This window comes from Pygoscelis adeliae, unplaced genomic scaffold, assembly GCF_000699105.1.
Source record: "Pygoscelis adeliae isolate BGI_AS28 unplaced genomic scaffold, ASM69910v1 Scaffold156, whole genome shotgun sequence".
In the NCBI taxonomy this organism is placed as follows: domain Eukaryota; kingdom Metazoa; phylum Chordata; class Aves; order Sphenisciformes; family Spheniscidae; genus Pygoscelis; species Pygoscelis adeliae.
The window spans coordinates 903,972-919,612 of record NW_008825016.1 but is presented as its reverse complement, the minus strand read 5'-3'; the positions used below and the strand labels follow the sequence as shown (position 1 = coordinate 919,612).

The 15,641-nt window shown below is 42.3% G+C and overlaps 1 protein-coding gene across 1 annotated transcript in view; it reads right to left on the bottom strand.

Moving 5' to 3' along the window:
- Positions 1-15,641, bottom strand: part of SLC9A4 (solute carrier family 9, subfamily A (NHE4, cation proton antiporter 4), member 4) — a 36,152-nt gene that overhangs the window by 11,345 nt on the left and 9,166 nt on the right. Inside the window, exons 3-7 of the mRNA XM_009326291.1 lie at positions 15,291-15,550; positions 11,886-12,103; positions 7,060-7,262; positions 5,817-5,903; positions 4,368-4,438 (exon numbers count right to left, since the gene is read on the bottom strand). Coding sequence (XP_009324566.1) covers positions 4,368-4,438; positions 5,817-5,903; positions 7,060-7,262; positions 11,886-12,103; positions 15,291-15,550 — 839 coding nt within the window. The remainder of the gene's footprint in view (positions 1-4,367; positions 4,439-5,816; positions 5,904-7,059; positions 7,263-11,885; positions 12,104-15,290; positions 15,551-15,641) is intronic.

The window sequence follows — 15,641 nt, the reverse complement described above, 5'->3', positions numbered from 1 at the left end:
TCTTTCCCTCAAGAAAAGAAGAGGAATGTGGTTTGATTGCCATCGACTGTCTACCAACCTTGCACATTTTCTCTTGGCTCAGAACAGTTAAGGGAATACAGCAGACAGAAAGGAGCCTGACAGACACGCAATCTTTTTTAATATCATCCGTTCAGCAAAGAATGATTTAGAAAGAAAAGAGCTAGGTCTTATGCTGCATGCTGACATCAGTTTCAAGAAAGCAGATGAATCTTGACATGATTAAGCCGAAGTTTCAAGAGAGATTTTAATTTAATGTCCAGATGGTATTTGGACTTTCTGGTATGGGTTGAGATGATCATTCAAAAAAGAAAATATGCTGGGCCCTGCCAGAGGCTGCTTGAAAATGGAGAGGGGTTGAAGGATGCAGCAGCAGAGAGCAGGCAGTAGCAGCAACAGTGGCCAGCGGGAGCCCAGGAAAGAGTTTGTGGGGGCAGGTGCCATTAGCAATACCCACACCCTGGACAGTGGGTTGCCAGGTGAGGATAAATACATGCACAGCACTTAAAGTATGCAGGAGTGAGAATTTGTACAGACCTCTCCTAGAGAGTAGCTCCCTCAGTGATGGCTCTGGAGATCCCACCAGTTTTCTCCCCTGGTCTGTCTGATGCAAAGTTGCATTACTGTTTCATAGAATCATAGAATCACAGAATGGTTTGGCTTGGAAGGGACCTTTAAAGGTCATCTAGTCCAACCCCCCTGCAACGAGCAGGGACATCTTCAACTAGATCAGGTTGCTCAGAGCCCTGTCCAACCCGACCTTGAATGTTTCCAGGGATGGGGCATCCACCACCTCTCTGGGCATAAAAAATTTCTTCCTTATATCTAGTCTGAATCTACTCTCTTGTAGTTTAAAACCACTACCCCTTGTCCTATTGCAACAGGCCCTGCTAAAAAGTCTGTCCCCATCTTTCTTATAAGCCCCCTTTAAGTATTGAAAGGCTGCAATAAGGTCTCCCTGGAGCCCTCTCTTCTCCAGGCTGAACAACCCCAACTCTCTCAGCCTGTCTTCATAGGAGAGGTGTTCCATCCCTCTGATCATTTTTGTGGCCCTCCTCTGGACCCTCTCCAACAGGTCCGTGTCTTTCCTATGCTGAGGGCTCCAGAGCTGGACACAGTACTGCAGGTGGGGTCTCCCCAGAGCAGAGTAGAGGGGCAGAATCACCTCCCTTGACCTGCTGGCCACGCTTCTTTGGATGCAGCCCAGGGTACGATTGGCCTTCTGGGCTGCGAGCGCACATTGCTGGCTCATGTCCAGCTTGTCATCCACCAGTACCCCCAAGTCCTTCTCCGCAGCACTACTCTCAATGTTTAATTGGACAAATCTGGTACGGAAGTACCAAAATATGGCAAGACAGTTTGAGGGACTGCAAACTGAAGTAGCAAAAATTGCAAATGTTACAAAGAAATCTGCTCTCAGCAAAAATTTGTGATTGGGATAATGGAGTCGGGACCTGTGCTCTAAGCTCTCCTGCAGGTCTCTCAGCACCTAGCAGTGATGAGCAAAACCCACTGGCCAGCTAAGAGATGAGTACGGCCACCTTGAACCACTGCTGTGATTTAAAGCAGCCAGAGTGGCTTCTGTGCCTGACTTATGATTCCTCTTCAGAACTGCCCAATATTGAAGAGAAACAGAGAAAATGTCCCTGGTTTTAATTTTCACTCTGTGAACAAAGAGCCAAAGCGCAAATATGATGAGCACCAAATTGCCAGTACAAAACAGCAACTTCTCTTTTCATAACTGTCTTTTTTTTTTACATTTCTACTGAAGTCATAAAATCCCTTGGGTATTTTCTCATTTTTGTCCCCTTCCTTCCTGTCCCTGCTCTGCAAACAGTCAGGAGGTCAGTACTCACTGTAAAGAACCTGTGGATGATTTTGAATTTTTCATGCCACTCTCAGCCATCTCGATGGCCAGTTTTATCTCCATCTTTTTGTACAATGACACAATGCTGGATTTGGGCTGGTGTTCCCGAATTAAGATTTTCTTCAAATACTTATTGTCAAACTTCTTAAATCTGCAAAAGAGATATTAAAATCAAAGTGTAAAAAAAGGAAATGTGTTTTTATTTCTGTGGTACAAGCTGGTCTTCATTCAAATGCACACATATATAATTCAGTGGTGGAAACTGAATCCAAATTGGAGGCACCTGTGGACTCCTGAAGGTCTAGTGAGCGGAGACCTTTAGGGGGGACATTTGGCAGAGTCTACTGGTCCACAGAGATTGCAAAGCCCACCAGACAAAAGAAATAAACAAGCTGCAATCAGAGCAAAAAAGAGGGCTGGGTGTGTGTTTGCATATAACACCGCCACATTTGTCAGAAAAGAATATGGCCAGTCTCCACGCTTTTGTACAAATGTTGTGTTCTAGTAGGGCATAACGGCAGCAGCTGCTCTTACAGTAATCCTGGCCTATTCAGCCAGCCACCAATGAGGCTCTAAATGGCCCGGCAGTTACAGTAGTTTGGGTCCATTATGTTGCTGATAATTTTGAATCCTGACAATTAGAGCAGAAAAAATACATTTCTTTGTATTCTGAATAACGGAGAAATTGAATGGACTACAAAACACTATGTGCTCACATGCTGCAGATTGTAAAATATTGCTAATGTGTGGCATAATTTGAATGTGAATGTGTGTGTGCGCTTTGGAACAGGTACGTGCTTCTAGGCAGACGTTTAACAGAACAACAGCAGATCTTACATGTTTCTTTCAGAGGAACAGTTTACCACAGCAAGGTAATGTGCTCCACAATGCTAGGAAAAAGCACTACAGAGTTTGTACATTTTTTCTTAACAAAGCCTATTTTTTATATATTAATAGCAGAGATACGTACACAAATGTTTCCACTGGGATTAGAACTCTCTCTGTTTTTCTATATAACAGAAAGCCTCCTGGAGTGTCATCACTTAGGTAATTAATTCTGATATACATATGCTAAACATCTTTAAAGTTGCGTAGAAAAGTCTAGGCAATATCTTTTAAGACAACCTTCTTACTTCAAATGTCTTCACATACAGTGTGTTTTTTGAATCTGCCCCTGAACTGAAACACTACATTTATGGCTAGTTTGGACAAAAATCTCTTTTCATAGCTGTTGGGTATATGTGAGATAAGGGGATAACGTTTTCTCACAGATATGTGTAAACGCAGCTATTTCAATGGAATAACTGCTCCAACAGGGACTTGTTTAGCTTATTGACTGCACAGACAGTGGTGTGGTCCCAGCGGATGTCCTAAAGCTACCTCTGTACTGTGAGAGCCAAGAGGACATTTTAGCTTCTGGGTCCAGGTATGTGCCCTAGCACATTACATCATTACTCTTCACTGGAACAAGAACTAGATGCAAACCAGCCACCTTCTTCCCACTCTTAATTCCTGATTTCCATGGGGAGAAACCCAGTCGTGAAAGGAGTTGCCACATGTCCTGACAGACCCCCCTGGCTGGATTACTGGGGTCCAATGCTGAAAGATGAGACAGAGGACTCCAGCACAGAAGCCTAAGCATAGCTAGGATAACTAGGGATAACTTTTAGCCTACAGCATCTTAATAAGATGTTTGTGGGGAAGGAAGATTAGTGTCTTCCCCACACTTCCCTTCACATGCTGAGGTGGTGGCCAACATGATCACAGGGCTCCCTTAGGGAGAAGGTAAAGGGAAGGGCAGCTCAGAATGGCAGGTCCGTCTCTTCTGGGCAGTGCCTGGAAGAGCCACAAAGCTTCACAAGACCACCTCATCCTGCTTATAGAAGACACAATGCAGGTCCTGCATTTCTGAGTGAAGACTAGCTTGAAAGTATCTGCTTATGCTACTGGATATTTAAATTCAACCATTCCCTTCAGTACTCTTATTTTAAATATTACTGAATGCAAAGAGCTGTAAGGACAGGTGACTAATTATTATTGAATCTGTACTCACCAACAAGGGATCATATTTGATGTGGAGACTTACAGCAAAAGTCAGTGAAGCACTGACACCTTACATAGCTTCTGTTCTAAATCCAGACCTAAAGGAGCACTGCCATGGATCTAAGAGTTATGCCAAAGCTATGTGCACAGGCTGATGTCTGCAGCATGAGTTCCCGTGCTATGTTTTTATTTCAGAAGGCTTATTTTCTGCTTGTTTGTGCAGAAGCAATTTAGCAGGCAATATATGAGCACTGCACTCCCAAGAGATAACCGTTACTCAGGAGTTCACTTTTTAAAAAGAGATATTGCACGTCCCCAATATTTTCATGCTATTTTAGCTTTATGGGGTACAGACTGATTTCCTGTTCTAGTTACCTATTGTATTTTACATGATAGGTAGGTTATTTTATTATAATAGGCTGCAATAAGAGATGCTTACTTATCTCTCAGCTGATAATGACTCCAATGTCCACATATGTCTTCAATACCAGCCTTCAAGTGATCCATCAACTGGAGAAATAAACATGGAAAAATTTTAGGTGTCCATTATGAGAAAATAATGTCACCACAAATACGCAATTGTTGACAGGATTTTGAGATTTTTTTTAACTGGAGGGTGTGAGTTAATTCTGAAAGCATCTACATTTCTCTAAAAATCGAGGCAAAGATCCCACTGTGGCAGCTCCTATGCTTGGCTGCAGCGGCAATATTTTGATGGAGGCAACAAGTCTGTCAGTCTGCTGTCATCTCACCATCACCCAGCAACATACAGGCCCAAGTTAAGGACTATGTCCAATAGAAGATGATACTGAGCATCCAAATTGCCTGGTCCTCTTTGTCTACTGAGACCAAAAACTAAACTCTTGGTTCTGTCAACCAGGTTGCCCTTCTACATATGTGACCTCTCTGAGAGGGGCACAGGGCCAGGTATCCCACACCTTAACCTTTGCCTTGACCGACAAGTCCTCTGAGGGTTTTGCAAATTGTCATGAGACTGGTAAGTTCATCACTGCTAACTACCAGGATTTTCAGTCATCTTTTGTGTGTTTGTGGCATTATGGAAACAGACAGAAAAATGGCCAGTTCTTACATACATATTGTTTTAAGTGGTGCTTTTAAACATAACTTCCTTTCAAGGTTAAGTGTAAAGGTCAAAATAGTAAGAATTAAATGCACTTCAAATTCAAATCAGTTGAGATGCTCTAATTTTGCTAATGTGTTAGCAACAAAAAAAATTAAGCATGTGCTTAATTTTAAGGCACAGTGTTTCTGTCAATTTCAAATATATTCCCTATTGTGAAAATGAAAGCATGTACATATATTTTGTATAGTGTTGTTAAGTCAGTTTGAGCAGCTTTCTGTTATTTTATATAATGGTAATTTGAGAGCTAAAGCAAATGTCTGAGAGGGGAAAAGATCATTATTCAGAATAACTTGAAACTACATTTGCAGACCAATGGTTCAATTCATTTCAGTTCAATAACACTTGATTAAAGACTTTTAAGGTGTCAGTGTGTCTAGAACCAGTCAAAAGATGGCAACAAAGGTATCTGACAAATCTAGCTGGCAAGGATGATGAGTGCATTTTGTAAATGCTACCTTTATGTTTCTGTCCTCCCATGGTCACAAGTATCAAGAAGTAAGGGCCCTGCTACACCGTGACACTTGTGGTACAATATTATAATATGATAGTCACTATGAATATAAATGCGATATCATATTTTAGAAAACTATGCCTAGGGTTTCCTCCAAATGTTGTTAAAAGCATTCAGTGTCCAAATCCACTGAATGCCAGTGCTACCAAATGCCTCCCTCTGGTCCAGTTCATTTGGAATATCCTTTATCTTCTTCTTTTTAGGATACCAGCTACTGATATAAAAAAACTTACTCGCACATGAATTTCTTCACTGATAGACTCCTTTTTGTTGGTCTTTTTAACATCTAGATACCTGACCAATGGTCCAATTGTGATTCCCTGCATTTGGAACAATGAGTTGAAATGTTTATTATCTTTTAGAAAAAACAGAAAGAAAGCAAAAGGATTTAATTTTAATCAATTAGGAAAGCTGTGTCTTAGACACAAGAATGATCTATTACTTGTATGGAGAACTACAGAAGAGGATTAAAACTCAAAAACTTTAAAAAAATTACGCACCAGCTTTTTTTTAAGCAAGGTTGTATTTATCAACATGTTTTAACTATGTAAAGTAACTGACTTATTGCCAACTTTCTTCAAAAGAGCACTCACTTGAAACAAAACATTATCTTTGTGAGGCTCTTACAGTCTTGAAACCTCTTACTTCAACATTTTCAGAATTAAATATTTTGGGTTTTTTTTCACTTAGAAACCATTTTCAGCTGTTCCCAATTCTTTACTGCACTGCTACAGAATAGGACTTAAAAAGGGGAAATAGAAACAAAATGTTTTTTCTGAAACATTCTGGTGGAATCTAAGTGCGCATAGATGCATGCAAGATGCGCAAATGCACAGTGCCCCATTGGCACCCTAGAGTATCTGAGCTATTGGTATGGGAAAATACAGAACATAGGATGCAAGACCTCCAGAAGATCCAGTCCTTCCAGGTACAGCAGTGTAAGCCAAGTGGAATAACCCAAACATCTGAGGTAGACACCTATTCTTACAAATCTGAATTACTCACTTTATTTTTCTTTAATATTCTTTTACAAAGGATTTCAAAATGTTCTCATTTGGTCTCCAAGATGAATGAAGATAAAAGTAAAAAATTCAAAACCCTTCATAGAACAGACATATTGTTTTCTGTCCAGTTTGAGATACACCACTAGTAGAGAATGATTCTGTGCTGAAGTGTAAAGTTAAAATGCTTCTTAACTTGGAAGCGCATGTGGAGTGAACATAAGAGATTTTGTTCACAAAGTGCCCTTTCCCCTGAATATTTTAGAAGACACAGGTTTTCAATACAGATTTTCTGAAAAAGTTATTTGATAACACCTAAAAAGCCCTGAAAGGATAATTACACAGTGCAGTGCTAAATCTGGCCATAAAATATGATAGCTTGTCCTAGTTTAAGAGTAAATTCAATGCAATCTTCACTATGAAGCTTTCAGTCACCTCTATTACATGAAAGCAATCCATTAAGAAATACACTTACTTGGATGAACACAGTGAAATATATAACTACAAGAGTAGCAGTAATGAACAATTTTTTTCTTGGGAAGAGATTCACTGGAAGCAAGAATGCAAGAGAGAAGCTGCTGGCTCCTCGAAGGCCACTGTAGGAAATAATGAGTTGGTCTTTGAAGGTGAAGGGATATGTTCGGAACTTGTTACTGATGTAGAAGAGAGCAAATACACCTAGGAAGGGAAAAAAACATGACTATTATTAATCAAGGAGAAAAGGAAAATATTTAAAGCAAAACAACCTCTTGGCTCAGGCAGCTGTTGACAGACCTTTCTTTTCAGTTTTGGGTTCTCGTAGCTTCCCTTTGACCAACTGCTGAATCTGTTTTGTGTGAAGTAATCTCCTAGAAAAGGCTGTGGTTCCTAACTGCTTCAGGATTTAAATTCCCTTATGCAGTTTAGAAGTGAGATTAGGGGAAAAGATTTACTTTCTATATTTATGTTGCACAGTTTTTCTCTGAAGTGTTCTGAGGGCAAGACAAACCACTGGACGAGGGTTTTTCCTGTGCCTTCCCTTGCAATGTTTCCTGCTTTCTGCACAGTATCCGCTCAAAGCGTTTGAACAGTGCTTTACCAACAAGTCCTGTGGACAGGTTCACTGAAAGGCAAAGAGTAATAGCATTTTAATTTTTAATCCTCTGGCTTATTGTGTCTCTAATTCTCTGTTTATTTCTCAAATTTCATTTTGCTTTTAATAAAAGTTAAAATTAATCAGACAGCCTGTGGCTGTGTAAGGACTGCAGCTTTTCTTTGTAGAGTACATTTAGCAATTTGCTCGATTTACTCTTAATCTTCTTCATCTTCCATAAGAAACATGTATCCTATGTTTTGTGTGGAAACTGTTAAATTACTGAAGTAAAAGCTGACAAACGCTGATAATTACTGGTGTTATTTTACACAGCTGTCACTGGTAAACTCAGTGGATTATTATAGGTAAGGCCAGTAGCAGAATCCTGTTATGCAGGTTGCTGGATACCGCTTTATATAAGACCTCTTTTGGCTATTTATGACTATGCTAGACATCAGTTACTCAGACTGAAACTGCACATGTGAGGTATCACCCTCAGGCCAATTCTCTTTATTCAAGCTTCAGAGAAAATGATGTAATCATTTTAGCAAACAATTTTAGCGGAAAATATTTCGGCCTTCCTCTGGAAAGCTCTAGCACTCCCCTTGGTGTTTGAGAGAAGTATGGACATGTGGCAGCAAAATAGCTTTTGTGTTAGGAGAGCACTTTTTCTGTCTTGATTGGAAGGATATTCCAATACAGACTCTGAAAGTAAGCCTTTAAAAACTTAGGGGCCATGCTTGTTCTAGGATTAGCAAGAAAATATGTAACTACTTTCTTTTTGCTGTCAACCCACAAGAATCTATCACCTCTGCTGTTGAGTACTTGTGTCATCCCTATATAATAGAGCTGTTCAGATGCACGTACTTGAACCTTCACAGATTTCCCCTTTCCTCTTTTTCTTCTGGTTAAATGCCTTCCTCCAGGGCTCTCAGGCTTAAAAGCAAAGGTCTTGAAATGTGTATGGGCTCTGAGCGTCAAGCCAACATCTTCTTCCTGCTCTGGTATTCTTTTTGACTGAGGGATAAGCCACCTGAGAGGTTTAAGAAATAGCACCTTAATCTCAGATGTTTGATGCCAACACTTAGCTGGCCCCAAATGTTAGACTCAGAGTACTGTAGGCTGGAAAGGACCTTTGGAGGTCATCTAGTCCAAGTCCCTACTCAAAGCAGAGCTAATCACAGCAGGTTGCTCAAAGCTCCTGTCAAGTCTTGAATGCCTTTAAGAATGGAGAGCTGGGCCACTGTTACAACATTGGATCACCCTCATGTTAAGAAATAGGTTCCTACTGTCTAATCAGAATTTCCCACATTCCAGCTTGTGTCTGCTGCCTCTTTTCCTATTGCTGTGCACCTCTGAGAAGTGTCTGGCTCCATCTTCTCTCTCTCCTCTGATCGGGTACTTGTAGAAAGTAATAAGGTCTCTCCTGTGCCATATCTTCCCCAGGCTGCATAGACTCAGCACTCTCAGACTCTACTTGTACATCCACTGCTCCAGCCTCTGACCAGGTTGGTGGCCTCTATTGCACTTGATCCAGAATCTCCGTGTCTTTCCTATACTGGGGGAGCCCAGAACTGGAGAGAGCACTCTGGAGACAGCACACACTTCCACCAGTGCTGAAGAGAGGGGAAGAAACACTTCGTTGGACCTGCTGGCTACACACTTGCTAAGGTAGCCCAGGACACAGTTGGCCTTCTTCGTCACAAGGACATAATTCTGGCTTGTGTTCAACCTGTTGTCTACCAGGCCAGGCCCTTATCTGCAGAGTTGCTTACTAGACTCCAAGGCTGTACTGGTGCATGGAGTTATCCCAACCCACATGTAAGTCCTTGCATATGCTCTTCTTGAACTTCATGAGCTTTCTGTCAGCCCATTTCTCCAGCCTGTCCAGGTCCCTCTGAATGGAAGCCATCCAGAATATTGACTGCTCCCTGCAGTTCAGTGTCAGCCACAAACTTGCTCAGTGTGCGTTCCATTCCATCCTCCAGGTCAGTAATGAAGACATTAAAACAATATTGGTCCCTGTACTGAGCCCTGAGGGATGCCATTAGCCACCAGCTAGACCAGTATTTTGAGACCAGCAGTCCAGCCAATTCCCTTCCCACATTATCAACCACTTAAACTGGCCAAAATCTGCTCTTTGAAGTCCAGGGTTGTAATTCTGCTGTTTGTCAGCTTGCTCACTCCTCTCGGGATCTTAGCATCCACAGTCTCATGGTCACTGCAGTAAAGGCTGCCCTCAATCTTCACATCTTCAGCCATTTCTTCCTTCTTTGTGAGTGGTAGAGAAAACAAAGCATATTCTCCAGTTGATTCATCAGCCAGTCTCCAGCAACTATCACTTGCCTTTTCCTCTCAACCCCTTTTTGCCTTCCCCTTCAGGGCACAGCTGGCCCTGATGAAGCACCTGACAGGTCTTGTTCCTCCTCAATACTGTAGCAGATGATGCGGGGCCAATGCCCAGAGCTCAAGCCTGGGCTCTGTACGTAAAGGGAATATAGACAAGGGCTGAAGGCTGGAGGAGGCGGTGGCAGGTGCCCAGTGTAGATTTCTGCCCCACAAGATGCTCCAGAGGGGCCTCTTTTGATTATAAATGAAGCATGGGGGAACTAAGCTACTAACTTAGTTAGCCAAGGTAGGTGCCTAAATTTCAGTGCTCAGAATATCTCCTCCAAGGCCACCTGATGGAATATTTGGATTTCTCATTTTCTTTAAAAATATAAATTACTCTGAAAAATCCTACTGAAATTCAGAAAGAATGTTATTAAGATGGCCAATTCAGGCACTCAAGTTAAAAAATGTCAGAAATAAGGTTGCCTGCTTAACTGTATTTTTGGCCCGTGTGTACAACTTCCAAAACATCTTTCATTACAAAAGCATCGTTCACTCATATTTTTAACTAAATTTAAGTGACAAATAACAGTGGCTGAGTAGGGTGCGTTCCATAATTCATCACCTCTCTAGGACTAAATGTGTTTGCTTTCTGTTGCAGCAGTTTTAACTTAACCTGATGCAAAATAGAGTATTCAGGTTCAAAAAAAGGATGGCATAATTCATGGGCAACAGGTCCAAAACAGACCCCTATATAGCACAGGCAAGGAATGTACCCTTTCACATCCCTAACACAGTGGCTGTAGATGCTGAGGAAGTAGGAGGTGAACAGAGCTCAGAAAGTGGCCAGACTTGCAAGCCTTTCCTAATTAGCATCTCCTGCAGGCCCTGTTGAAGACATCGCTAGAGGGTTGGGTTGACCCAGTAGGTCATTCCTTCGTCTCTTATGTCAGCTAGAGTGTTTGGCTGGACGGTACTAGTAGATGAGGGAGAAGATGGCAATGTGTTGCCTCTCTGCTTCCACAGTTGCAGTAAATTGGCTAACGGGCACAAGAGCAGCTCGTACGAGAAGTCTGCCAGGACTGCTACCACCTCCAGAACACCACCAGCCTTCTTATTGCTTCTCCTTTTTCAACGTTAACTGTCAACCCATCCTGGACATCAGGAGAAGATGAGAAATTGTGTCCCACAGCTTGTGTGACATCATCTATAAACTGCACTGCCCATGCTGGAGGAATCCCAGTCTCACAGATTAGGGAGTAGGAGGCCTTTCCAGGAATGGGGAGATACGGTGTATAGAAATGGAGTAATTTCAAACAGGCATTCTTTTCTAGCAGTTTAAAACTCCAGAGTTGACTTGTGAGGAGCAGTAGCATAGTGTGGTTGGCCTATATGTGGTATAAGGAAGGAAATAACTGTTCAGTTATCTATCAGTGCTAATTTTCACCTTCCCTCTTTTTCAATGCCTCCGGCACTCCTGGCCCAGGACCTGTAGTGTTATAGCACCAGAAGTATGGTGATGTACATTATCTAATTATTAAGTTAATTACAGTGTGCAATGAAATCATTATGAAGCCCACTTACCCAAGGGCATATAGTTAACTAAGATATAAGCATCTGTATAGGCATAATCATAGCAATATTTTAATTTTGGTTAAAATATTCCATTCTCACCTAATGATAAAGTCTGTGCTTGGAGACTGGCATTCAGATTTGTTTGGGGCTTTTTCCCTGTTTTTCTCCATGTGTGGATTTGTGAAATTAACTTATCAGTAACATAAGCCTAGTCAATTCATTATTAAACCGGTTATGCCAGTCTGCACAGACTTTTCTAACATACCTTTGCACCACAGGGTTTCTCTCAGAGGTGCAGAGGTTGCCTGCAAAAGCTGACTTACTCAGTGTCCGCCAAACGAGGCAGAAGAACAGAGTGAAGCAAATGAAGGCCCAGTTCCACTCGTGGTTTTTCCCCACTGTAGACACTCCCATGAACACGAAAATTAGGGTCTCGCTGACGCTGCTCAGCATCTTCATGAAATATTTTATTGTGGTATAGGAATTCTGGGAAACATTCTCCTCCACATATTTTTTCATTGTCACTGCACATGCTGTCATCCTGTACCAGGCAAAACATGAGAGATCAGCCACACCCTGTTATTCTTTATATTTAAGAACAACCTCAGCCTTCATTACCTGCACTCTTCATCACCAGCCTCTGACCTTCCTAATATCAAGAAGCATTTTATTTCTTCAGTAACGTTAGCTATTTCATTAGGTAGAAGAGCATCTTCATTCAGCTTTACAAATTCATTTTGCATACAGAAAAAAGGAAGCAAACCAGTCAGCCTTCCTGACGAGGAAGTGGGGCTATCACGTTCCAGTTCAAAGTCCATTTTATCCCGAATGCCTAACACACAGCCACCTAGCACCAAATATTTGAGTCTCAAACAAAGCGCAATTCGGTTTTGTACCAGCCTACGGATGGATCGGTTAGAGGGACATAACCTGCCTCTTAGTGATCATCTCTTTTGAGGTGGTGGTGGGAGAACATGGTGGTAGTCCTATGCTGGGGCCAAAGCTCCCGGCGGCTCCCTGCCAGCTGGCTGGCAGATCAGCAGGGCCAGGGTAAGCGTCAGTGACTCTGCACCCACAGCAGCCCATTGCTGTACAGCAGGGGGAAATTCAGTTATCCTACAGAGGTGTCCTTCCCCCGTTTTAGTTATCCAGCGTGTGGAGAACGTGCCTAAAGAAGCAAAGGGATGTTTTCCACCTCTTCGCTGTTAATGAAGACTAGAGCCTGCTTCAGAGGCATCAGCAGCCACCCAGCACAGACGCTGGTGACAATCACACGGAGCAGTAGTCTTTGAGCAGCCCTACTGAAGGGGGTTTCCTCTTCCCCCCCTTGATTTTCCATAGTCATAGGTAACAGATAGATTGAGTGCTATGCTAGTAACATATTCCATCATCTATCTAGTTTCTACTGATATTGTTTTAGTCTTTAGGGGCTTCTTGTGATGATATTTTTCCAAACTTGTGAATTCAGAGAACACTGACTGTTCATTAAATAACCCTTCATCTAGTTTCTGCTCATTTAATTTCCACTGAAGAAATCTCAAGGATATTATGGTGGAGCTGAGACATTTAGCAGGTCCAAGGACACTCTAAGACAAGGCCATTAAGCATTAATGTTTAATACTGTTGACTTTCAGAGACACAAGAGTAATAGACTTTCACGATCCAAGTGAAAAATGAATGAATTCCTCAATAATTCAGAAAGGTGACAATAAGTTCCCATCCCTAAAACAAGCAATAATTTCCTTAATGAAGCAGTAAGAATAATAAATCCCAATTATATTAACATTCTTTTATTACTAATAATTTCAGCACTCTAATGAAAATAAGAAGCAAAAGAAATAAAGAGCTATGTAGTCTAGTGTAATGAATAGGCAGGGAAGCAGTATTTCGGGCAGTGTAGGCAGGAAAGGGTCCGCATGGTATTAGTGCTCACTACACACTGGGTCTAACCCCGCTCAACTAAAGTCACCAGTCACCTCAATCAGAGCAAATGTGTTGGATATGCAAAACGTAGTACAAGAATCGTCTGCTTTGTCTAATTGCTCAGAAAAAACACATCTCCTGTCTAACTACTTATTTAATATGTTTAAATATTCAAATATTGCTTCCCAGGACCATCCTGCAAAGGTTGTTTTTACAAAGCAAATTCTGCTCTGAAGCTGAACAAATTGGGGTTCAGCCTGGAGAAGAGAGGGCTCCAGGGAGACCTTATTGCGGCCTTTCAATACTTAAAGGGGGCTTATAAGAAAAACGGGGACAAACTTTTTAGTAGTGCCTGTTGCAATAGGACAAGGGGTAGTGGTTTTGAACTACAAGAGGGTAGATTCAGACTATATAAGGAAGAAATTTTTTACGCTGAGGGTGGTGAAACACTGGCACAGGTTGCCCAGAGAGGTGGTGGATGCCCCATCCCTGGAAACATTCAAGGTCAGGCTGGACGGGGCTCTGAGCAACCTGATCTAGTTGAAGGTGTCCCTGCTCATTGCAGGCAGAGTGGACTAGGTGACCTTTAAAGGTCCCTTCCAACCCGAAGTATTCTGTGACTCTATGATTCTATGAAATCAGGGTTTGACAAGTGGAGGTGAGTAAATGCACCTGTCTGGACATCAACAGCCACACATTTGTATTTGTTAGGTTTAAACTCAAAGAACCTCAAAAAAGGGAACTCCTTGCTGGAGCACCAGGGCCCGCAAGACCTGGCATGCAAGCTCAGAGCCAACACAGGCCATGCAGGGCTGCTGCCACGCACCAGCTGGGCGCTGAGCCTGCAGCAGCCAGCAGCACTAGCTGGAGCATTTACCATCATCAGGTTCCCATTTCTTTACACTTTACCCTGCTGAGGGGCTGTTTGGTGTAATATCTTTGAAATTCACCTAGCAGCAGTTTTCTCGTAAAGTCTCTCACTTTCACCCCTATTCCTTCCTTTCTCTTCTGACTCCTTTCCTGCCGCCGTCCTCTTTCCTTCCCACAATACTCACCCTCTCCGCATTTACTGCGGTCGATAGACCTGCCAGCTTTCTCTCTCCAGCGGGCACCCATGCCATGACAGCACTTTAAGGAAGTAGTCCCCAGCATTACAGCAATATCAAGCTATCCTGATCACATCAAAATATGACCATCAATATCCATATATATGAGAATATGTATGTATATGTGCTTGATGTTCTTGGTTGTCTGGTTTTGCCCAGTTTCAGTTCCAGTGATGCTGTTCAAATGTAATGTAATTCCAGTAAACTGTGTTAGAGCTGATGTTCACAGCTGTGTACAAAAGCAAGAACTAGGATGTTCTTTATTATGTTTTCCATACTCATTACTTTTCATCTCTCTTGTAATCTGATGGTGATGCTGCTTAGAAATAAATACAGATACACTGATGTATTATCAAATCATTCTCTCATTCTGCTGATCTTATCGGAGGTAGCGGCCAGATGGTGGCAGCACTAATCATTTTACCCACAGCTCGCAGTATTTTTTCCAACAGGCAAAAATCTAAAAAAATTTCAGAGCAGATACGCACTACTCAGTAGTACATCTATGCCTATGCTGACTGTGGGTTTGCTTTTCCTAGTTACCACTGCATTTTAGAGGTCCCTTAGAAGCCGTCCACTGTGGATCTGTAGGCCAGAGACTGAAAATGCCTGTATTGTACCAACCTCAAGAAAACCATCTCCTCAAAACAATGCCACTTCCCTCGAGAGGGCATCCAAAAAGCCGTAAGGGATACTCACGCCAAAATGCCCGAGATGTAAAGGGTTTCAGCGGACAGGTATGACAGGTAGCTGAACATGAAGACCAGCAGTGGTTCGATAGCAGAAACGTTGTGGGTGAATCGAGTCATGAGTGCCGAAACGAATCCAAAGACGATGCCAAACAACACGCCACCCAGCCCCACCACGAAGAAGCGAGCGAAGCCAGCAAAGACATCGATGGATTCGATTTCTTCGTACCTGTGCATCTGGGTGAAGGCGATGAGGATGTTATATAAAACCTACGTGTGAAAATAAGGAGACAGCAGTCAGGTGTTTTTCTGAACTGGGCAGGCTTACTCCTTTCATAAGAGGGGAGGGTGTGTGTGTGGG